This window comes from Ranitomeya imitator, chromosome 2, assembly GCF_032444005.1.
Source record: "Ranitomeya imitator isolate aRanImi1 chromosome 2, aRanImi1.pri, whole genome shotgun sequence".
Taxonomy (NCBI): Eukaryota; Metazoa; Chordata; class Amphibia; order Anura; family Dendrobatidae; genus Ranitomeya; species Ranitomeya imitator.
In genome coordinates, this window is record NC_091283.1 from 260,057,403 (window position 1) to 260,081,236 (window position 23,834).

General features: G+C 44.2%; 1 protein-coding gene across 1 annotated transcript; it reads right to left on the minus strand.

Annotated features, from left to right (window-relative positions):
- Positions 1–1,167: 1,167 nt before the first annotated feature.
- On the minus strand, positions 1,168–20,625 carry LOC138662991 (oocyte zinc finger protein XlCOF22-like). Its single transcript, XM_069749024.1, has 2 exons — positions 19,185–20,625; positions 1,168–4,404 (listed from the first exon to the last, which is right to left on the minus strand). Exon 2 carries the CDS (start codon positions 4,253–4,255, stop codon positions 3,131–3,133), a length of 1,125 nt encoding a protein of 374 aa, XP_069605125.1. The 5' UTR covers positions 4,256–4,404; positions 19,185–20,625; the 3' UTR covers positions 1,168–3,130.
- Between the last annotated feature and the right edge of the window lie 3,209 nt (positions 20,626–23,834).

Below are 23,834 nucleotides of genomic sequence, written 5' to 3' on the forward strand. Positions count from 1 at the left end.
CTCGCCAGGATGATAGCAGCTGTGACTTCAGATCTTCCAGGGTCGCTACCTCACATGTGGAACACACACAGAGAGAAGGCAACTACTACAGTAGGAAGATAACAGTCCCTTAAGTCCATACAAGGCCAGTTGATCAGAGGATCACAACCTGGCTTCATCTTCCATGGTCAGTTACTCCACTTGTGGCACGTACACAGAGAGGAGGTAACAACAATCATAGGAAGATGACAGTCCAATCAGTCCATACAAGGCTATTTGATCAGAGGATCACAACCTGGCTTCATCTTCCAGGGTCGGTTACTCCACTTGTGGCACATATTGAGAGGAGGTAACAACAAGCATAGGAAGAGGACAGTCCATTAAGTCCATACAAGGTATAAGGCTATTTGATCCGAGGATCACAACCTGGCTTCTCCAAATGTATCCATGGTTCAGTGATGGTCAATGGAGCAGATCTGTATTCTTCCAACCGAGGCTGAAAACCCCTAGGTTGTTTCCTGTAGAATGATAGATCCATGAACCTCGTGATGGAGCCATGATGTAAAATGGCTGCTGTCCTGTGTCTGGTCCTTTGGATGTATGGATGTCTTGGCAGAGTCTCTCTGTTTCTCTCAGTCTCTTTATATAGAGGCACATAACCTATGTTTAGACTAAACAAGTGTCCCTCATTCACTTTCTACATAAAGGGTAAGAATGGAGATGAGATCAAGTAGCATTACTCGATTATTTAAATTATTTGCATAGTTTTTCCCTCTCTGCTTTCAAAGTCAAAAACCTGGCTCCATAAGGCTGGAGTCACACTCAGCGTATGAAAATACGGTCCGTATATTACGGCCGTAATACGCTGAAAAGTCCCCAAAATAGTGGTCCGTAGCTCCTCCTTAGGCAGGGTGTGTCAGCGTCTTTTGCGCATGGCATCCTCCGTATGTAATCCATATAGCATCCGTACTGCGTGTTTTTATCGCAGGCTTGCAAAACCAACATACGGCTATACAAGGGATCCATGTGTAAAAAAAAAAAAAAAACATATATACTGTCTATATATATATATATATATATGTCAGTAGACACATATATGTATATATATTATTACTTCATACAGCGCTAGATAGCTTTAAAGCCGGTAATTCAATTACCGGCTTTTGCTATCTCCTTCCTAAACCCGACATGATATGAGACATGGTTTACATACAGTAAACCATCTCATATCACCATTTTTTTGCATATTCCACACTACTAATGTTAGTAGTGTGTATGTGCAAAATTTGGCCGTTCTAGCTATTAAATTAAAGGGTTAAATGGCGGAAAAAATTGGCGTGGGCTCCCGCACAATTTTCTCCGCCAGAGTAGTAAAGCTAGTGACTGAGGGCAGATATTAATAGCCTGGAGAGGGTCCATAGTTATTGCCCCCCCCCTGGCTAAAAACATCTGCCCCCAGCCACCCCAGAAAAGGCACATCTGTAAGATGCGCCTATTCTGGCACTTGGCCACTCTCTTCCCATTCCCGTGTAGCGGTGGGATATGGGGTAGTGAAGGGTTAATGCCACCTTGCTATTGTAAGGTGACATTAAGCCAGATTAATAATGGAGAGGCATCAATTATGACACCTATCCATTATTAATCCAATTGTATGAAAGAGTTACAAAATAAACACACACATTATTAAAAATTATTTTAATGAAAAAATCACAAAGGTTGTTGTAATAATTTATTCTACGCTCAATCCACTCACTGAAGACCCTCGATCTGTAACAAAAAAAAAAAAAAAACCAACAATATACATACCTTCCGAAGATCTGTAACGTCCCACGATGTAAATCCATCTGAAGGGGTTAAAATATTTTGCAGCCAAGAGCTCTGCTAATGCAGCGTTGTTCGTGGCTGCAAAACCCCGGGGAATGAAGGTAAAGTAGGTCAATGACCTATATTTACCTTCATTTGCGGTGAGGCGCCCTCTGCTGGTTGTCCCTAGATCGTGGGAACTTTCCTAGAAAGCTCCCAGGCTCGAGTTCATATGAGGACAACCAGCAGAGGGCGCCCTCTTATGAACTCGAGCGCTTGGCTTGGCGCTTGTGCTCTTGGGGCTCTTCTGAGGTTTTACGTCATGTGATCCCTGTGCCCAATCAGCGCTGACGTCACTGTCCCCACCTTCGGACAAATCAAGCATCATGAGGCAGAGAGCAGCCACGGCCCAGGCTTCCTGTTCATGATCAATACGTCTGAAGGAAGGTGCAGTGAAGCTGCCGCTGATCAGGTGCAGGGCTCGTGTGATGTAACAACCTCACATAAGCCCCTGCTGAAGTGGAGCCGGCCGCCAGAGGAGTATGAGTGCTTTTATTTTAATGAGGCCAAACATGAGGAATGAGTTCACTGAGAAAAAAACATTCTAATAAGATATAATTATATATAAAAATGATCCCTTGATTAGAAGATTCACGGACAAAAGGATAAAACTAAACTTTATTAATTCCAAATGTAAAACTATATCCATAATTCACCCCTCTGAAGGTTAGTCAGTGGGTGAGTAATAGAAAAAACATGAACCCCATATTTCATTATATAGGGTGAGGTGACGTATACACGCTCACTCTCCAAGCCTCTCATTTGTTCGGGTTTCATCATCCTCACCAAAGGCGACTCATCAGGAGACTATTTAATATTGACCTATATTGGTCTAAGCGGGACTAGACAAAAAAAATAAAAACAACCTAAAGTCATGTATCATATTATCCAAAACAGTGAGAAAACCAGCCACATATTGGCAGATCCCAGACCTCAAACTATATACTTCATAAGTTTATAGGCCACTCCAGAGTCAGGAATAGATAGTATGTGAAAATACAGTACAATTCTTGTGTTTTTCTCCTAGAGGGACTGCCCTAGTTTGGTATTGTAACAGCTGTTAATTAGTAGTGCATTTATTATGGGTATAGTTTTACATTTGGAATTAATAAGGTTTAGTTGTATCCTTTTGTCAGCAAACATGAGGAATGACAAATAGGGTTTCTCTTAAGAAGATTCAATTTTGATGAAAACTATTCCAACATTATGAACATAAAAAAGACTTCTCCCCTATTTGACGTTTCTGATGTTTATTAACAGTTGATTTCCAAGTAACATATTCCTCACATTAAGAAAATGAAAAAGGCTTCTCCCCTGAGTGACTGCTCTGATGTCTAACAAGAAGCGCTTTCCGGTTAAAACATTTCCCATATTCTGAACAGGAAACAGTCTTCTCCCCTGTGTGAGTTCTATGATGATTAACCAAATCTGATTTCTGGATAAAACATTTCCCATATTCTGAACAGGAAAAAGGCTTCTCCCCTGTATGAGTTCTATGGTGTTTAACCAAATCTGATTTCTGATTAAAACATTTCCCACATTCTGAACATGAAAAAGGCTTCTCCCCTGTGTGAGTTCTTTGGTGTCTATCAAGATATGATTTATATGCAAAACATTTCCCACATTCTGAACAGGAAAAAGGCTTCTCCCCTGTGTGAGTTCTCTGGTGATTAACAAGATTCACTTGCTTGTTAAAACATTTCCCACATTCTGAACAGCAAAAATGGTTCTCTCCTGTGTGAGTTATATGGTGATTAACCAAATCTGATTTCTGGTTAAAACATTTCCCACATTCTGAACATGAAAAAGGCTTCTCCCCTGTGTGGGTTCTTTGGTGACAAGCAAGAACCCATTTCTGGTTAAAACATTTCCCACATTCTAAGCATGAAAAAGGCTTCTTTCCTTTGTGAGTTATTTGATGTCTAACAAGAAGAGCTTTCTGGTTAAAACATTTCCCACATTCTGAACAGGAAAAAGGCTTCTTCTCTGTGTGAGTTCTATGATGATTAACCAAATCTGATTTCTGGATAAAACATTTCCCACATTCTGAACAGGAAAAAGGCTTCTCCCCTGTGTGAGTTCTTTGGTGTCTAACAAAATATGATTTATCTGCAAAACATTTCCCACATTCTGAACAGTAAAAAGGCTTCTCCCCTGTGTGAGTTCTATGATGATTAACCAAATCTGATTTCTGGATAAAACATTTCCCACATTCTGAACAGGAAAAAGGCTTCTCCCCTGTGTGAGTTCTTTTGTGTCTAACAAAATGTGATTTGCTGTTAAAACACTTCCCACATGCTGAACATGAAAATGACTTCTTGGCTTTATGAGCAGTTTGCTTTTTAATGCCTCTTTTGTGACTTTGATTTTTCTTAGTAGTCAGTAATGAATCAGAAGATGGGACCTGTTTCATAGGATCAGATGATAGATCTTTGCTGTGAATGGATGATATATCTGGAGTAATGGCATTCACTTCAGTTGTATCTTGTAGGATCTCAAGATCATCAGATTTAAAAATTGAATATGCACGCTGTCCCTCTGATCTCCTGGCAAAGTCACCTGCTAAGATAATAAACAATTATTTTTTAATAAAATATCTGTCACGCCGTCTACGGCGATAAAGGGGCAGGACGGCGTATTGGAACCCGCACCTGTCCCTGCCACTATAGGGGACCCTGACTTTCCCTTATCTCGGAGGTACCTATGAAGGTTAGGAGGCCCGAGCCACCAGCGTATCCCTGTCTCCTGTGCAGACCCTATCAGTGACCCCCTCTCCCCCCCAAGAGAGGTGGACTGCACCAGAGTAAAAATATCACCTAAACAGAGTATACAGAAAAGGAAAAGGTAAACCACACTTAGCTTAATGCTGCAAGGCACAGCACAGCAGGAAGAAACACCAGATGAAATGGACACAGCAGTAGAACAACAGTTCCCAGCTAGCTCCTACTCCTTGCTTGGTCTCTGAAGAATGCACTAACACCGACAGTCAGCTGATGAACCAAATGACCTTTTAAAGGATGGAGGGAGTGGTCACCACAAACATCAGCTGAGCCAGCAGCAATGCAATAACACAAGCGGCCACCAGAGGGGGAAAAACTGCATTAACCCCCGATGACCAAAAAGGAAAAAAGATATTAAACTAAAGCAAACCAGATCTGCCACAAATCCAAAATTGGATCGTGACAATATCCTTGAGTTTTATATTTTTGAACATTTCTACTTAAACTGTCCATAAAAATGGCAAGCTATGTAAAAAAAACTTTAATTACACTATATAACAATTTTTTTTCCTGGGTAGAGAGTGTGTTTTCCTAACACGCTATGCCAAAAACAAATATAAAATAGTTGTTGCTCCACCAAAACTTTACTTCTGTGCTCAGGACAATGACATTTTGAAATTTGTCTGTTTTCGGTAAAAATCTCGATTCTTATTAAATACTGAGTAGTCTAGAATATTCTTGAACTGCTAGAATTGTGCAGAAGTTTCAACAATTTTCCATAATTATCTAGAAGTTTCTAGAAACTTTTAGAACTTTCTAGCACATTATTTGACTGTTCAATAGTTGTCACACAAGTATAAGGGTATGTTCACACGTTCCTGATTTCCCTCCTTTTTTTTTCAGGACTGAAACCGCAGCTCTTTGCAGAAAACGCAGGTCCTTTTTTTGGTGCTTTTTTGGTGCTTTTTTGATGCGTTTTTTTATGCGTTTTTTTATGCAGTTTTCTATGCAGAGTCTGTGTGTTTTCTAGGAAGTTTTTTAGGGTTAAAATGGCTGAAAATACCCTAACCCTACCCCTATCCCTAACCCTATTCTAACCTTAGTGGAAAAAAGAAAAAAAATTCTTAATTTTTTTATTGTCCCTACCTATGGGGGTGACAAAGGGGGGGGGGGTGTCATTTACTATTTTTTTTATTTTGATCACTGAGATAGGTTATATCTCAGTGATCAAAATGCACTTTGGAACGAATCTGCTGGCCGGCAGATTCGGCGGGCGCACTGCGCATGCGCCCGCCATTTTGCAAGATGGCGGTGCCCAGGGAGAAGACGGCCGGACGGACGCCGGGAGGCCGAGTAAGTTTAAGGGGGGGAGATTAGGGCACGGGGGGGGCATCGGAGCACAGGGGGGGGCATCGGAGCACGGGGGGGGCATCGGAGCATGGGGGGGTGGGATCGGGGCAGCCACACTCCGCCCACGCACTTCCGTCCGCTTCCCCGCACTTCCTGCTGCAGCGGTTCGGCACCACAAACCGCAATAAAACCCGCAGATATATTTTTGATCTGCGGGTTTTACTGCGGGTTTGACCTCACAATGGAGGTCTATGGGTGCAGAACCGCTGCGGCTCCGAAAAAAGAAGTGACATGGTACTTCTTTTTTACCGCGGCTATTCAGCGCGGCTTTTTTTCCCGATTCCCGCATCATGTGCACAGTGGTTCCTGTTTTCCATAGGGTACATTGTACTGTACCCTGCATGGAAAACAGCTGCGGAACCGCAGCGGCAAAAATGCTGCGGTTCCGCAGAAAAAAACGCACTGTGTGAACATGGCCTAAAAAGCACAGGTGACTCGAACCAACAGTTCAGTTTATGTTATTGCTGAGTAAGAGAATAATGAATCGTAATTAAAGCACAATTTTTTTTTAGATGGCATCAAGAGGTTGTTTGCGCTCAGCAGATGCATTTTGCTACATGTGGGGACAATTTATAAAGACAAGAGCGAGAAAGTATGTCATAAGATGTGCGAGGCCTACAAGTCATATTACGGCATACCTATCGGGGATCAAGACAAGTCCTGGGTACCTCATTTCACATGCGAATATTGCAAGAAAACTCTTGAATGTAAGGTGAACAATTGCTGCTCATTTTGATGGCAGTGCTTTCTTTTGTAGAATTTCAATGATTTAGATCTAGTACAGTTTAAGGAGTTGCAATTGACAACATTTTCACATATGTCAATGCACTATAGTAAAATATGTATTAAGTAATGTGTAAAATTTCATGCTTTTAAATTTATATAATTACATCTGCTATGTTACAGTTTGGTAGAGGGGCGAAAAGAGCCTTGAAGTTTCCTATCCCGCAAATTTGGCGGCAACCGACCGACCACTTAAGCAACTGCTACTTCTGCATGGTGGATCCTGCCAAATGTCGCACAGGCAAGAATGCGCCTCAAATAGTTTATCCAGACCTTCCTTCTTCCATTTCCCCAGTAGCACACTGCCCCGAGATGCCTGTTCCAACTCCCCCGAAGAGGGATCAGCCATCTTCAGGAAAAAGCAGCAAGTCGGACAGCGAGGAAGATATTGGAGATCAAGATTACGTTTTCACAGATGCGGTTGAGGAGAGAAGGCCATACTTTCCTAACCAGAAAGACGTCAACAATCTAATCAGAGACCTTCGTCGTACCAAGTCCAATGCCGAGCTTCTGACATCCAGGCTCAAGCAGTGGAACTTGTTGGATGAAAACGTGCAAGCTACAGATCCAAGAAAGCGTCAAACATTTTCCAACGTCTTCTGTTGAGAAGAAGGGTTGTGCTTCTGCAACAATGTGGCCGGTCTTTTTGAGGCTATAGGTATCACCTGTAACCCGAGTGAATGGCGCCTATTCACAGACAATTCATCCCGGAGCCTCAAAGCCGTGCTGTTTCACAACGGAAACAACTACCCATCTATCCCTATAGCTCACTCTTTGTATCTCAAAGAGGACTACACCAGTGACAAGATGTTGCAGAGTGCCTTGAAGTATGATGACAATGGATGGGAGGTCATCAGAGACTTCAAAATGGTGTCATTCCTGATTCGCCTCCAAGGCGGTTTCACAAAATTTCCTTTGCCTCTGGGACAGCCGTGACACTAAGGCACACTATCATAGAAAGGACCGGGCACAGCGGACCGAGTTCTCTGTGGGGGAAGAGCAACATCAAGTTGGAACCACTGATAGAACCTCTGAAGGTGCTGATGCCACCACTGCACATTAAGTTAGGCCTCATCAAGCAATTTGTCACGGCTCTTGACAAGGAGTCAGCAGCTTTCAAGTACCTCCAAGGTGTCTTTCCAAAGCTGTCTGAGGCAAAGGTCAAGGTTGTTATCATCGTCGGACCGCAAATCAAGAAGATCATAGAATGTGATATAATGGAACTAGAGAGAGTACAAAGGAGGGCAACAAAATTAATAAAGGGGATGGGAGAACTACAATACCCAGATAGATTAGCGAAATTAGGATTATTTAGTCTAGAAAAAAGACGACTGAGGGGCGATCTAATAACCATGTATAAGTATATAAGGGGACAATACAAATATCTCGCTGAGGATCTGTTTATACCAAGGAAGGTGACGGGCACAAGGGGGCATTCTTTGCGTCTGGAGGAGAGAAGGTTTTTCCACCAACATAGAAGAGGATTCTTTACTGTTAGGGCAGTGAGAATCTGGAATTGCTTGCCTGAGGAGGTGGTGATGGCGAACTCAGTCGAGGGGTTCAAGAGAGGCCTGGATGTCTTCCTGGAGCAGAACAATATTGTATCATACAATTATTAGGTTCTGTAGAAGGACGTAGATCTGGGGATTTATTATGATGGAATATAGGCTGAACTGGATGGACAAATGTCTTTTTTCGGCCTTACTAACTATGTTACTATGTTACTATGTTATGTAATGTGATGAGTTCGCCAAGCTGCTGAACAGGATAGAGAAAACGGCTTGGAACAGTTTCCTTACAGTGGTTCATGGCTTCCAGGTAATCACAAGGCTAAAAACTATGTGCAGTTGGTTCAGACTCTGAAAGAATTACGCCATAACGGGATACAGAATGTCTTTCAAAGTACAATATGTCACAAGAAAAAATCTCAATCACCAGGATTCGTTGAAGCATTAGAATTATGACCTCATAAAGTGACACTGGTCAGAATTGAAAAAATTGGCCCGGTCTTGAAGGCAAAAACAGGCTCTGGCGCGAAAGGGTTAATATTTTTCTGCACAACCTTTTGAGGCAATCACATGATTCCTGTAACTGTAAACTGTAGACTTCTGCACCTCTCGACAGGTATTTTGGCCCACTCCTCAAGAGCAAACTGCTCCGGTTGTCTCGTGTTAGAAGATTGGCTTTTCCAGACGGCATGTTTCAGCTATTTCCAAAGATGTTCGATAGGATTAATGTCAGGGCTCATAGAAGGCCACTTTAGAATAGTCCAATTTTCTCTCTTAGCCATTTTTGGGTGTTTTTAGCTGTGTGTTTTGGGTCATTATCCTGTTGCAAGATCCATGACCTGCAACTGAGACCAAGCTTTCTGACACTGGGCAGCACATTTCTCTCTAGAATCCCTTGATAGTCTTGATTTCATTGTATCCTGCACAGATTCTAGACACTCTGCGCCAGATGCAACAAATCAGCCCCAGAACATAACAGAGCCTCCTCCATGTTTCACAGTAGGGACAGCGTTCTTTTCTTGATATGCTTCATTTTTCCGTCTGTGAACATAGAGCTGATGTGCCTTGCTAAAAAGATCAATTTTTGTCTCATCTGTCCATAGGACATTCTCCCAGAAGCTTTGCGGCTTGTCAACATGTAGTTTGGCAAATTCCAGTCTGGCTTTTTTATGATTTTTTTTCAACAATGGTGTCCTCCTTGGTCGTCTCCCATGAAGTCCACTTTGGCTCATACAATGACAGATGGTGCGATCTGACACTGATGTTCCTTGAGCTTGAAGTTCACCTTTAATCTGTTTAGAAGTTTTTATGGACTCTTGTTACCATTCGTATTATAAGTCTCTTTGATTTGCCATCAATTTTCCTCCTGCGGCCACGTCCAGGGAGGTTGGCTACAGTCCCATGAATGTTACATTTCTGAATAACATATGCAACTGTAGTCACAGGAACATCAAGCTGCTTGGAGATGGTCTTATAACTTTTACCTTTAACATGTTTGTCTATAATTTTCTTTCTAATCTCCTCAGACAACTCTTTCCTTCGCTTCCTCTGGTCTATGTTGAGTGTGATACAAATCATGTTACCAAACAGCACAGTGAGTATCTGTAGCCCTATATACAAGCCACTCAATGATTCCACAATTGTAGACCCCTGTGATGCTAGTTAGTGGACACACCACAATCTAACATGTCCCTTTTGTCACATTATTTTCAGGGATAACATCATTTCTGTCCAGGCTAATTTCATGGGTTTTATTTTTTAGAAGTCTGTGGAAGCATGGCTGAAAAGCAATGACTGACTGTCATTTGTTCATTTTCATAGATCTTTTATTTCTTATTACTTTTGTCAGATTCAAGTTATTTCTGTGACCATTGTTGGCTTTTCTGTCATTAAACGAGGGAAATCAACAATTTTGACCACATGTATAGATTATAACCCTCAGTGAATTCCTTTTTAAATGGAATCACTTTATGGGGATTTCGACTATTCTGGTTTTCTGTCATTTAGTCATATTAGTGCTCCTGCATATGGTGTGTCCAATCTCATCTGGGATCTGTTCCTGCTGTCCAGCTGGAGTAGTTTGCTCCTGTAATCATTATAGGAGATAACTCAGGAGACTCTTTGCGTGGAACAAGACAACTACAGGACACCGTTTTATAAGTGGTAAAGTCTATATTATCACACGGTGATTCAAACAGGTGCAGAGAGAAACTCAAGTCCACAACACTTGGTGTAAATATTAAACGCAGCTTAACAGTCTATAGGGAACTTCAGAGGAAAATGCAATCATGCAGAAAGTCTATGAAGCACAATTATTCTTGAGGATACTTGACACGAATAAGTCCTTGTTTAGTCCAAACAGAGAGAGCTATGCTTATAAGGCAGTTCAAATAATATCTTAGCTCAACCAGGAAGGCCTGGGTAATAGTCTCAGATTTTTGCAGAGCAGCAACAGCTTACATGTCCAACAAATGCAGATGGAAGAAAACACAAGCAGCAGATGAAGGAGGATTACTGGAAACTGGTGTTTGCAGCAGGAGCTCAGAGCAGAGTAGCAGGATCACCACACAGGTTCTCAGGAGCAGGTATATAGCCAGGGAGTCACCAGGGTCAGGAGCAGGATGCAAGGCAGAATACTCTAGCACAGACTGAAGCCTGGGGTGGAGTCTTATAGCAGGAAGACACAGTGCACATGAGACCAAAGACACCATCTTGGAAAAGGGCAGTAATGCACAAAAGGTAATAAAAATGTTCAGAGTCCTGACATTACTCCCTCCTTAGAAGCGGCCTCAGGATGATCCTGGACCTGGTTTCTCAAGGAATCTCTGATGAAAACAAGAAATCTTCTGTTGGGCATTGATATTTTTCACAGGTTCCCAAGAGTCTTCCTCAGGGGGATATCCCTGCCATCTTATCAGATATTGGAGCCGATTCCTGCGAATCCAGGAATCAATAATTTCCTCCACCACAAATTGTTCTTGCCCTTCAATCACCACAGACTGCAGAGGTGGCACAACACGTCCCTGGAAGGTATTAGGAGATACAGGCTTTAGTAAAGATACATGAAAGACTGGGTGTACGTTCATAGTCCTAGGCAGCTTCAGCTGGCAGGCCACAGAGCTCACAATACCGTTGATCTTGAAAGGGCCAATGAATTTCTGTCCAAGTTTTTGTGGAGGAATGTTTAACTTCAGATTCTTAGTTGCTAACCACACAGAATCTCCTACCTTGAACATGGGTGCAGGTTTACGGAATCTATCAGCCGATCTGTTATAACGTTCTTGAGCTGTGGTCAGGGATTCCTTCAGAACCTTCAGATTTTGCCTCATCGCAGTTAGCCTTTCCTCCACTGCCGGAACCGGAGAATTAATTGGAGACCTAGGTAAGATACACGGATAATAACCCAGATTGGCAAAGAATGGTGTACATTAAGTGGAGGCGCTCTGAGAATTATTATATGAAAATTCGGCTAACGGCAGCAACTCTAACCAATCATCCTGGAGATGGCTGACATAGCATCTTAGATATTGTTCCAGTGTCTGGTTGGTACGCTCAGTCTGACCATTTGTCTGGGGATGGTAAGCGGAAGAGAGACAGACATTAATATTGAGTGCAGAGCAAAACCCCTTCCAGAATCTTTAAGTGAACTGTATTCCATGGTCACAGATGATCTCATCCGGAACCCCATGCAACCGAAAGACATTCTGTATAACTAAGTTCACTGTATCTTTAGCTGAGGGGAGGCCGGTGCACAGAACAAAATGAGCAGCTTTAGTCAGGCGATCAACTACCACCATGATTGTGTTCATGCCCCCTGATGTAGGCAGCTCCACAATAAAGTCCATTGATATAGACCCCCAAGGGCGGGACGGAACAGGTAATGGTTGTAGAAGACCCGTAGGTGCCACTTGAGGAGTCTTGTAATGAGCACATACCTCACAAGAGAGAACATAGTCCTTGGTATCCTTCAGGCAAGTTGGCCACCAGAAGATTCGGCTCAGGAACTCGTGTCTTCTGTACCCCCCCTGTGACCAGCCAACTTGGAGTCATGTACCAACTTGAGGATCTGCAAACGGACGACCTCAGGGACGTAGATACGTCGATCTCTGAACCACATGCCACCCTTAAAGACAAGATTAATATCCACAGGTGGGTTGGCCAGAAATACATCACCGTCATAAGCCTCCCTAAACTCCTTCCACAAGTCCTGATCGTGGATAACTTCGATGAAATTGGCATCAGATAGAATGGTCTTGGACGGGGCTCCAGGTACGGAATCCGCAGCATGGATTCGGGATAAAGCATCAGCCTTCCCATTACGAGAACCTTGATGGTATGAGATAACAAAGTTAAATTGATTTAAAAATAAGTTCCAATGAGCCTGACAAGGAGAAAGACATCTAGCGGATCTAAGGAACTCTAAATTGCGATGGTCAGTTAGCACTATGATCTCTTGCGCAGCTCCTTGCAGATGATGCCTCCATTCTTTGAAAGCCGCAATAATAGCCAACAATTCCTTGTTTCCCATGTCGTAATTCTTCTCTGCTGAGGTTAGTCTATGGGAAAAGAAAGCACAAGGATGTAGCAGACCCTTCTCTCCAGTTCTTTGGGAGAGAATAGCCCCCAAAGCATTATCAGAAGCGTCCACCTCCACAATGAAAGAAAGAGTTGGATCTGGGTGTATCAACAGCGGTGCTGAGGTGAAACAGATCTTAAGCCGATCAAAAGCTTCTTGAGCCTGTGATGACCACTTAAAGGGCTTTTCCTTCTTTGTCAAGGAAGTAATGGGACGGACAATATCCGAAAAATTTCGAATGAAGTGTCAGTAGAAATTTGCAAAACCAATAAAACGTTGGACCTCCTTAAGGTTCTTGGGTACCGGCCAGTCAATGCTAGCCTGAATTTTACCAGATTCCATGTTCAGCCCCTGGGGAGAGATTATATAACCTAAGAACTGTATCTCAGAATGATGGAACTCGTATTTCTCTGGCTTAATATACAGATGGTTCTCTTTCAGACGTCTTAAAACAGTTTTGACATGTTCTGCATGTTCCTGTAGAGAGTCAGAAAAACAGTAATTAGACCTACTGGTAATTGTATTTCCAGGAATCCATCCTGACAGCACACTGGGGAGGACGTCCTTCTTATCCTTGATGGGCCAGGAAACACGAGAGGTTAAAAGGACCCTCCCCCTACCACCCTTCAGTGCTTTTCCAAAGTAACACATCTCGATGGATGCAAAAACAAAGGTTTATTCCAACAAAATAATCAATCATACAAATGTTACATCACATGAGTATAAAGATCATACATTAGGGAGGGAACTAATAGTGCTGTCAGGATGGATTCCTGGAAATACAATTACCAGTAGGTCTAATTACTGTTTTCCAGGTCACCACCTGACAGCACACTGGAGAAATACCAAAGGAGACTGGTATTTAGGGAGGGACCACTGCTTGAAGTACCTTTCTACCGAAAGCCAACTGAGGAGACACTACATCTAATTTATAGTGTTTAGAAAAGGTACTAAGGCTAGACCATGATGCAGCTCTGCAGATCTGATCTGCCGTAGCCCCCCTTTCTCTGCCCATGACGTGGCCATGGCCCTAGATGAATGGGCTTTGATGTTGACCGGGGAATTTTGCCCTCTAGCTTTATAGGCTAAACTGATTGTGGATTTTATCCACCGTGCGATAGTCACTTTAGGCGCTTTTCTCCCTTTATTTGGACCCCTGAACTGGACGAACAAATTGTTGTCCCGTCTCCAGGGTCTAGATAAATCAAGGTACCTAAATACCGAGTCTCTTACGTCTAAGTTGTGGTAAAATCTTTCCTTTGGATTTTTAGGAAATTGGCAAAACGACGGTAAAACAATCTCCTGATTCATATTAGTATCTGAAACGACCTTAGGGAGAAAAGCCGGATCGAGTCTAAGTACTAATTTATCCTGGAAGATCTGCAAATATGGATTCTGCACCGATAGAGCCTGCAATTCCCCCAATCTTTTTGCCGACGTGATCAACTAAAAATGCGGTTTTAAGGGAGAGTTTGTTGATTTCTATATCCCCTGTTACATCCCACGCCTGTTCACATAGGAAATTTAGAACCAAGTTCAGATCCCATGGCGGGACTGATCTTCTAATCAATGGTTTTAATCTCTGGACTGCTCTAGAAAAACGACTAATCCAGGGATGGGCAGATAGGGAAGAATCGAAGAATACACTCAGGGCCGCTATTTGGACCCTTAATGTACTCGGTCTAAGACCTTTTTGAAACCCTGACTGCAAAAAGTCAAGAATTTTGGGGATATTTGGATGGTCAGTATCAACTGTCATCTCTCCGCAAAACCCACAGAATCGCTTCCATATTTTTGTATAGATAGCCGATGTCACCGGCTTCCTGCTGGCTTGAAGGGTAGAAATGACGTCATCTGAACGCCCTTTTGCCCTCAAGACCTTCCGTTCAGAATCCAGGCCGCCAGCTGAAGTGCTCTTGGATTCTGGTGTAGAACTGGACCCTGTAGAAGAAGATCCTCTCTTTCTGGTAACCGGAGGGGTTTTTCCACTGACAGTTTCCTTAACAAAGGAAACCAACTTCGTTTCGGCCAGTGAGGAGCTATGAGGATGACTTTGGTCTCGTCCTCGGGATCATTGCTAGAGGAGGGAATGCATACAGAAAACCGCGGTTCCAGGGTTGTGAAAAGGCATCGATCGCGGCTGGATTTTCCCAGGGGTTTAGGGAGTAGAAGATCTTGACCTTTGCATTTTCTTTTGTATCAAATAGGTCCACTGTTGGCTTCCCCCAACGTTGACACAGATCTCTGAACACCTCGTTGTTCAGTTCCCACTCCATAGGGGATACGCTTTTCCTGCTGAGGAAATCTGCCAACTGGTTCTTGGAACCCTCCAGGTGGACCGCTGAGATTGACAGAACCGACCTTTCTGCCCACCTGAAGATCTGTTCCGCCAGGTCCTGTAATGCCAGATGTCTTGGGCCCCCTTGATGCCGCAGGAAGGCTACAGTTGTTGTGTTGTCTGAGAAGACCTTCACATGTTTGTTCTGCAGCAGATGTTGCGCTGCCGTTAAGACCTTCCAAACCGCATGTAGTTCTCTGTGGTTCGATGACTGGTTGCTGTCTTTCCTTTCCCAGCTACCTTGAAAATATCTTCCTTGGACATGACCTCCCCAACCGAGCTGACTGGCATCTGTCGTAACGGATATGCTCGGTGTTTGAAGCCATGGCACCCCCAGTCGGAGGTTTCTGGAAAGAGTCCACCACACCAGAGATCTTTTGACCTGAGAAGTAAGGTTCAGGGTCCGGTTCAGTGAGTTCTGCCTTCTGTTCCAGCTCCTCAGAACTCCCTGCTGAAGCTGTCGAGCGTGAAATTGGCTCCATCATACGCAAGGGATACAGGCCGTCATCAGACCTAGTACTTTCATCCCGTCTCTTATCGTATTTCGGCCTTGAGAAAAGTGACGGATCTTCTTTATTATACCCTTTAGCCTGTCTTCTGGAAGAAAGGACATTCTTGCTTGCGAATCGAGCATGACTCCCAAGAATTTTATTCTGGGTTTTGGAATTAGATCTGATTTTTCCCAATTTATAATCCATCCCAGATTCTCTAGTGTTGAGATGAGGGACTGACAGTTGATCCTGATCTGGACTTCTGAGTCTGCCGCTACTAAAAAGTCGTCTAAGTAGGGAATCACCATTATATCCTGATTCCTCAGGTAAGCGACTACTTCCACCATAAGTTTTATAATAACCCTGGGAGCGGAAGCCAGGCCGAAGGGAAGACAGCGGAATTGGAAATGGTAGATCTTTCCTTCCAAGTTTACCGCGAACCGCAGGAACCTCTGATGACTTAGGTAAATGGGTACATGGTAATATGCACTCTTTAAATCTAGAGTGCACATTACCATGTCTCTTCCCAACAGAGGGATGGTAGACCGAATCGACTCCATTTTGAACCTTTTGTAAAAGGACCCAATTGTTCAGATGTTTCAAGTTTATAATTGTCCTTGATTCTCCCGACGGTTTTGTTATCGAGAAGAGATTGGAGTAGTGACCCCTGCACTCTTCCCGAGGGGGTACCGGAACAATAGCCGCCATTTTTAAGAGGTCTTGAATATCTGACCACATGGGGGATGATAATTTTAGATGGGAACTGGACACCAGGAATCTTTCGGGAGGAAGGGATGTAAATTCTATTTTGTACCCCTGGGATACTATCTGTAAGACCCATGGACTTGTTGTAATCTCCCTCCATCCTCCCAGGAATCCGGACAGACGACCCCCTACTCTGATGGCGTCATTTCCTGCGGTAGCTAGACCCTGGTCCCGAGTCGCTCGCTTCTTTGTTTTTAGGCCTGTTATCCCCTCCTTTCTGGTAGCTCCATCTACCCTGTTTTCCCTTACCCCTGTAAATCGGGTTTTTGATTATAGCGGTGGTCTCCGAAAGGGCTGGAATTTTTTAGGTTTTTCTTCTGGAAACCCTTTCTTTACGTCTGCGGCTTTTTCTAAAATATCGTCGAGGACCGGTCCAAAGACCCTGCCCCCGGAAAAGGGTATAGAACACAATTTGTTTTTAGAATGCATGTCACCCGACCAGCTTTTGAGCCAAATAGCTCTTCGGGCTGCATTAGATAGGGATTGACCCCTAGCCACAAACCTAACAGACTCTGCAGACGCGTCTGCCAAAAAGGTGGTTGCTAACTTTAGCAAAGGTAGGGATTTCAGGATAGTTTCCCTGGGAGTTTTGGCTATCAGTTGATTTCGAAGATCATCTAACCAAAGGTCCATGGAGTGAGACACTGATGTCGCTGCAATATGAGCCCCAATAATCGCCAAAGAACTTTCCCAGGCCCTTTTTAAAAGGCCGTCTGCCTTCCTGTCCATGGGCTCTTTTAGATTGGAAGAGTCTTCAAAAGGAATTGCAGTCCTTTTGGATACTTTAGCCAAAGGTATGTCTATCTTCGGTATATCGACCCACTCTTTAACTTCGTCTGGATCAAATGGCAAGCGAAGTCTGAAGTCCTTAGGGATAGTCAGTCTTTTCTCGGCTTCCTCCCATTCCTCCAGAATTATGGATCTGATATGGGAGTTTACAGGGAAGACTTTAGAGGTCTGCGAGCGCAAGCCCCCGAACATCTCATCCTGAACCGAACAAGACGGCTGAGGCTCCTCGATCTGCATGGTATGCCGCACTGCCTCCAACAGTTCTCCTGTGTCTGCAGCGGAGAACAGATATCTTCTCCCTTTCTCCGGAGGATCTCTACTCTCATCTTCCTCCTCTACCTCCGACCCACAGGATGATGAGTCTTCAGAAGAGTAATCGACCCTCGGTCTTTTCCTTGGCCTCTCAGAAGGTGAAGGTGAGACTTGAGGGAGTACCAGACTTGAAACTGAAGCCTGAAATTCCTCCGTTATCATGGCTCTCATATTTGTCATAAGAGACGCCTGTTCCTCTCCTATGATTTTGCAGGTGCATGCTTCACATAGGGGTTTCTGCCAGGAATCCTTTAGTTTAACCGCACAGATAGGACACTTCTTATTCCTACCGGGCTTCTTTACCGATTTCTCGGACAAGGAGGCTGCCTATAAAAAAAATATATATATATATATATATATATATATATATATATATATATCAAACACTAGCGTCCCCTTTTTTTTTTCCAGGGCTTCCCTACTTACTAGCGCTGCCGACTCCTGCCCCTCTGCTCTAGCTGCGTCCTCCATGATTATCTAGAGATCGCTACTGCCCCTGCACCATATCTTTTTATTCTGTTCCTCTGTTCAAATCAGCGCTCCCGCGCTCTCCACCGCTCTCTCTCTGCACTTCCTGTTGCAGAGACGCCGTCCGTCCCCCTCAGCCGCAAACCGGAAGTGACACGCGGCCGGAAAGAGAGGAAGGTGCGGTGAGAATTTGGTTCCCCCAGCGGCCGCATGGAGACGCCGGCATCTGCAGAGGCCGCCACTGGGATCGCTCGCACCAGGGGACGCGACGGAAGGATCGAGAGCCCCCGCCAGGGAGAAGCGATCCCCATACCAGGAGCAGCACTACACTGGTAGGCCGAGGGACCCTCGGGCGGGTGTCAGCCAGCGGGTGTCTCATGGAGGGAAGGGTGAGGCAGAGCCCCCCCGATCCACATCCCCCCCGCACAGAACGGTAGATCCTCTCGTCCGTTCCTATCCATGATGGGACAGGAAAAACACTGAAGGGTGGTAGGGGGAGGGTCCTTTTAACCTCTCGTGTTTCCTGTCCCATCAACGATAAGAAGGACGTCCTCCCCAGTGTGCTGTCAGGTGGTGACCTGGAAAGATTAGTATATCGTCCAAATAGATCACCACAAACTGGTCCAACAAATGTCTGAAAATGTCATTAGCAAGGTGTTGAAACGTTGCAGGGGCGTTACAAAGCCCGAAGAGCATCACAAGATATTCAAAGTGTCCATACCGGCATCTGAATGCTGTCTTCCACTCATCCCCTGGACGAATACGCACCAAATTATAAGCCCCACGAAGATCCAGTTTAGAGAACACCTTAGCATGGCGGACTCTTTCCAGTAATTTGGGAATCAGATGCAAAGGGTAACGGTTTCGTACGGTTACCTTATTGAGTTCCTGATAGTCAACACAGGGTCTCAGGGTCCTATCCTTCTTTTTTACAAAAAAGATAGGTGCCCCAGCTGGTGAGGAAGAAGGACGTATGAAGCCTTTGGCTAGATTTTCATCAATATACTCCTTTAAGGCTTGAAGCTCAGGTGCCACCAAAGGGTATACGTTACCAAAAGGAACGGCTGCCCCAGGAAGCAGCTCAATGGGACAGTCATAATGCCCGTGTGGAGGAAGCTGATCTGCATTCTTCTTGTCACAGAAGTCAGAGAACTCTTTATATGCTGAAGGTAAAGTAAATACCTGTATATGTGGTTCCATAGCCGTGGACTCAGGGACAGCTTCTGTTAATGCTGAGTTGCTCCTTGTTGGAAAGATAATCTCCTTGGTCTCCCAGTTGATAATTGGGTTCTGAGAATGCAACCAAGGAATGCCTAAAATCACAGGAAAATGAGAAGAAATTAGCAAGAAAGAAAGTTGCTTCTGATGATTAGGCTCCAACAAAATTTCAAGGGGTACGGTCTCCTGATCCACAGGCCCAGAGATTAAAGGTGACCCATCCACTGTTTCCATGGTAATTGGAGAGGCTCTTTGCTGAATTTTAATACCATGTTCCTTGGCAAATGTGATATCCATGAAATTGCCACCTGCACCAGAGTCAATCATAGCTGAACTGGAAATCCACTTTCCTGAACACAGGATCTTAATAGGAAGAGAACAGTGAGAGCTCCTTGGGGGGTGAAGTCATAGAAAGTGAATGGAATAGAGCGTTTAAAGGCAGGCTACATTCAGAGATGTCAGATTCATCATCACAGTTGTCACACTCTCCTACCGCTGCTAGCACCTTGTTAGGCCGTCTAGGACACTTAGGACAATTGATCAGAAAGTGGTCAGACTGACCGCAGTAGAAACATAGACTTTCTCGAAGGCGATGCTCCCGGCGCTCATTATCTCGCGCCTCTGAACGGAATCAATTTGCATGGGCACCTCCTCCACCTCCCGAGATGTTTTACCTGCAGGCTCTTTGGAAGGAAGGGAAAAGTTAGAAATACGGTTAAAGGCAGCAAACTTCTCCTGCCTACGCTCAGTAAGGCGAATGTCTATGCGCACACAATGTTGTATAAACGTTTCTAGCTCTTGTGGTGACTCTGAGCAAGCTAATTCATCTTTTACAATACTAGACAGACCCCTTTTAAAGATAGGCAATTGTGCATAACTGTCCCAATTGGTATCTACCGCCAATCTCCTGAATTCAGTAGAATACTCAATAACAGAACGTTTAGCCTGGCGTAAAGACAACAAAGCAGATTCAGCGGTTGCACGGTGATTAGGGTCATCAAACATTAATGCCATAGCGGCCAAGAAATCATCCAAGTTATTTACCCGTGGGTCACGAGACTCAATCATCGGATTCGCCCAGGCGAGCGCTCGTGAGGTCAGTAGCATTATTACACACAATACTTTGGATCTATCAGTAGGAAAACGGTCAGCATGCACATCAAAATATAGCTTACATTGATTCACAAATCCACGAAATTTGTCGCGATCACCATTAAATCTGAATGGGGGCAACTTAGGTGGGCTAGCTGGTGGCGGTTGCCCAGAGGGTAAAGTCACTTGTGCAGCTATTTACGTGCTTATGTCCTGAAAAGCCCATCCATACTGGGACTCCATGCCAGCAAGTTTGTTTTCCTGGGCTGCCATGCGGGTGCTTAAGTCCTGCAAAGTTTGTCCAAACACTTGTTGATTGTGTTATGGAAAACACCTGCTCTAATCTGCTCTCTGTAGTCATTGTTCCAGCAGTCTCCTCTTTTCTGGCTAGAGTATCCTGTAATAATTATAGGGGATAACTCCGGAGACTCTACGTGGAACAAGACAACTACAGGACACAGTTTTATAAGTGGTAAAGTTTATATTATCACATGATGATTCAAACAGGTGCAGAGAGAAACTCAAGTCCACAACACTTGGTGTAAATATTATCGCAGCTTAACAGTCTATAGGAAACTTCAGAGGAAAATGCAATCACGCAGAAAGTCTATGAAGCACAATTATTCTTGAGGATACTTGACACGAATAAGTCCTTGTTTAGTCCAAACACAGAGAGCTATGCTTATAAGGCAGTTTAAATAATATCTTAGCACAACAAGGAAGGCCTGGGCAATAGTCTCCGATTTTTGCAGAGCAGCAACAGCTTACATGTCCAGCAAATGCAGATGGAGAAAACACAAGCAGCAGATGAAGGAGGATTGCTGGAAACTGGTGTATGCAGCAGGAACTCAGAGCAGAGTAGCAGGATCCCCACACAGGTTCACAGGAGCAGGTATATAGCCAGGGAGTCACCAGGGTCAGGAGCTGGATGCAAAGCAGAATACTCTAGCACAGACTGAAGGCTGGGGTGGAGTTTTATAACAGGAAGACACAGTGCACATGAGACCAAAGACACCATCTTGGAAAAGGGCAGTAATGCACAAAAGGTAATAAAAAATGTTCAGAGTCCTGACAGCTCCCTACTACAGCCTATTGGAAAGTACCACACCTTAGTAAAGCTCAAAGCACATGGCCGGCATCTGCCAGAAACAGCGTTGTTCTCCTCTGGTTCAGTCCTCTGTACTCAGCTTGCGGCTTGTGTATTTGTTTCCTGTTGTGACCGTGTCCCGTTTAGTGACTACTCTTGTGTCTTCTGATTCTGTATTCTGTCCTTCCGGTTCTGACCCAGCTACCTGACTATTATTCTTGCCATCTAATACCACACAATAGCAGGTAACACCATGGTCCAAGCCTAGGGGTCCCAGTGTAAGTCTAGATCCATGTAATGGTGTTAAAGGGTGTTAAAGGGCGATTAGCAAGGCAATCCTTGATAAATGGAAAGCAGAGAAGATAGTGCCAAGCATGGTGGAGATCTTTTGAGCTGCCAGTTGACCACAAACAGTGCTCCCAATACATTGTGTCTACAAACTATTACACCTAGATCTGCATTCAAACAGCTAAATGGCGCTCCTTCCCTTCTGAACACTGCCGTGTGCCCAGAGAGTAGTATGCAATTGTATGTAGGGTAGGGTGCCTAGGAAATGCATAGTAAAAATTAAGTAGCAAGCTTTTGAAGGTCTTGCCTCCTAATTTTGTTCCTTATTGGTCATAGGTATTTTATCATTTTCTTTTTTTAAGATTAATTATCATCATTTACTGGTTGCTCAATGGCACATCATATTGCAATTTTAAATGTTTTTTCAGTATTTATCGTCATGCATATGTATGGTATGTTATGCCGTTTACCGATCAGATTGATTTTATATTTTGATAGATTGGGCGTTTCGGAACACGGCGATACCAAAAGAGTGTGTGTGTGTGTTTGTGTGTATATATATGTGATACGCTACCTGAGTGTGTTGGGGGACACTCGCTTAGCACAGGATTCAAGCACTCATGCACGATATCTCACACAAATCAGTCTTATTTGGTTTATTAAGTGTCATAAACCGCACCGTAAACCAGGATACACATCACCGGCTTACACATAGTCCATTGCTTTATCACATGTGGCATTACAAATACAATACATTTACTAGTTAAGGCTGTATCTTTCTCCAGTCACCAGGTGACTGCACAGTTCAGCAACTGTCCTTTGTTAACGCACACAGTTCTTTCCCCCGACCAGGGGTTACCTTTCAGGAGGTCCACTCCTCACGCTGACTCCATGTCAGTCCTGGCTTCGCCAGCACAGAAGCCGTCCCAGGCTCTGTAGTTACACAGTCTTTCCAGGTGCTCCAGGAAGACTCCACTGTCAGGAGCTTCCAACACCAACTGTCACAGTCCACGGTCTCTCAGGTGCTTCCAGGATTCCAGTCCATCCCAGGACAGTCCAACACCAACTGTTCAGGACACAGGCCACTCAGTGCCAAAGCCCAACCATGTGTTGTTCAGGAATCCTATCCCCAGGACTTCCAACACAGGCTTCCAGGACCATGCACCTGGACCATTCAGATGCAAACACAGGAACCATGTGACCCACACCCTGGTCACATTACATACCTGTAACCATTCCCATAAGTGGGTGTGTGTGGCGTTTGACCCGCCCATCTCTCGTAACAAGCCCTAACAGCCTCCCTTTAGAACAACTATACAAACACTATCCTTGTGGGACTACAGGTCACAGAACACAACATTACTTTAGGCTGACAGCGCAGAGTTTCTTTCTTGGTGACACACATACCGGCCATTTACAATCTTGCCAGACTTTGTCCTCCAGGCGCATCCTGAAGCGAACACATCGCCCCCTAGCTGTAATGTGGGTCACCGCGCCACTTATATATATATACACATACACACACAGTACAGACCAAAAGTTTGAACACACCTTCTCATTCAAAGATTTTTCTGTATTTACATGACTATGAAAATTGTACATTCACACTGAAGGCATCAAAACTATGAATTAACACCTGTGGAATTATATACTTAACAAAAAAGTGTGAAACAACTGAAATTATGTCTTATATTCTAGGTTCTTTAAAGTAGCCACCTTTTGCTTTGATGACTGCTTTGCACACTCTTGGCATTCTCTTGATGAGCTTCAAGAGGTAGTCACCGGGAACGTTCTTCCAACAATCTTGAGTTCCCAGAGATGCTTAGCACTTGTTGGCCCTTTTGCCTTCACTCTGCGTCCAGCTCACCCCAAACCATCTCGATTGGGTTCAGGTCTGGTGACTGTGGAGGCCAGGTCATCTGGCGTAGCACCCCATCACTCTCGTTCTTGGTCAAATAGCCCTTACACAGCCTGGAGGTGTGTTTGAGGTCATTGTCCTGTTGAAAAATAAATGATGGTCCAACTAAACGCAAACCGGATGGAATACATGCCGCTGCAAGATGCCGTGGTAGCCATGCTGGTTCAGTGTGCCTTCAATTTTGAATAAATCCCCAACAGTGTCACCAGCAAAGCACCTCTACACCATC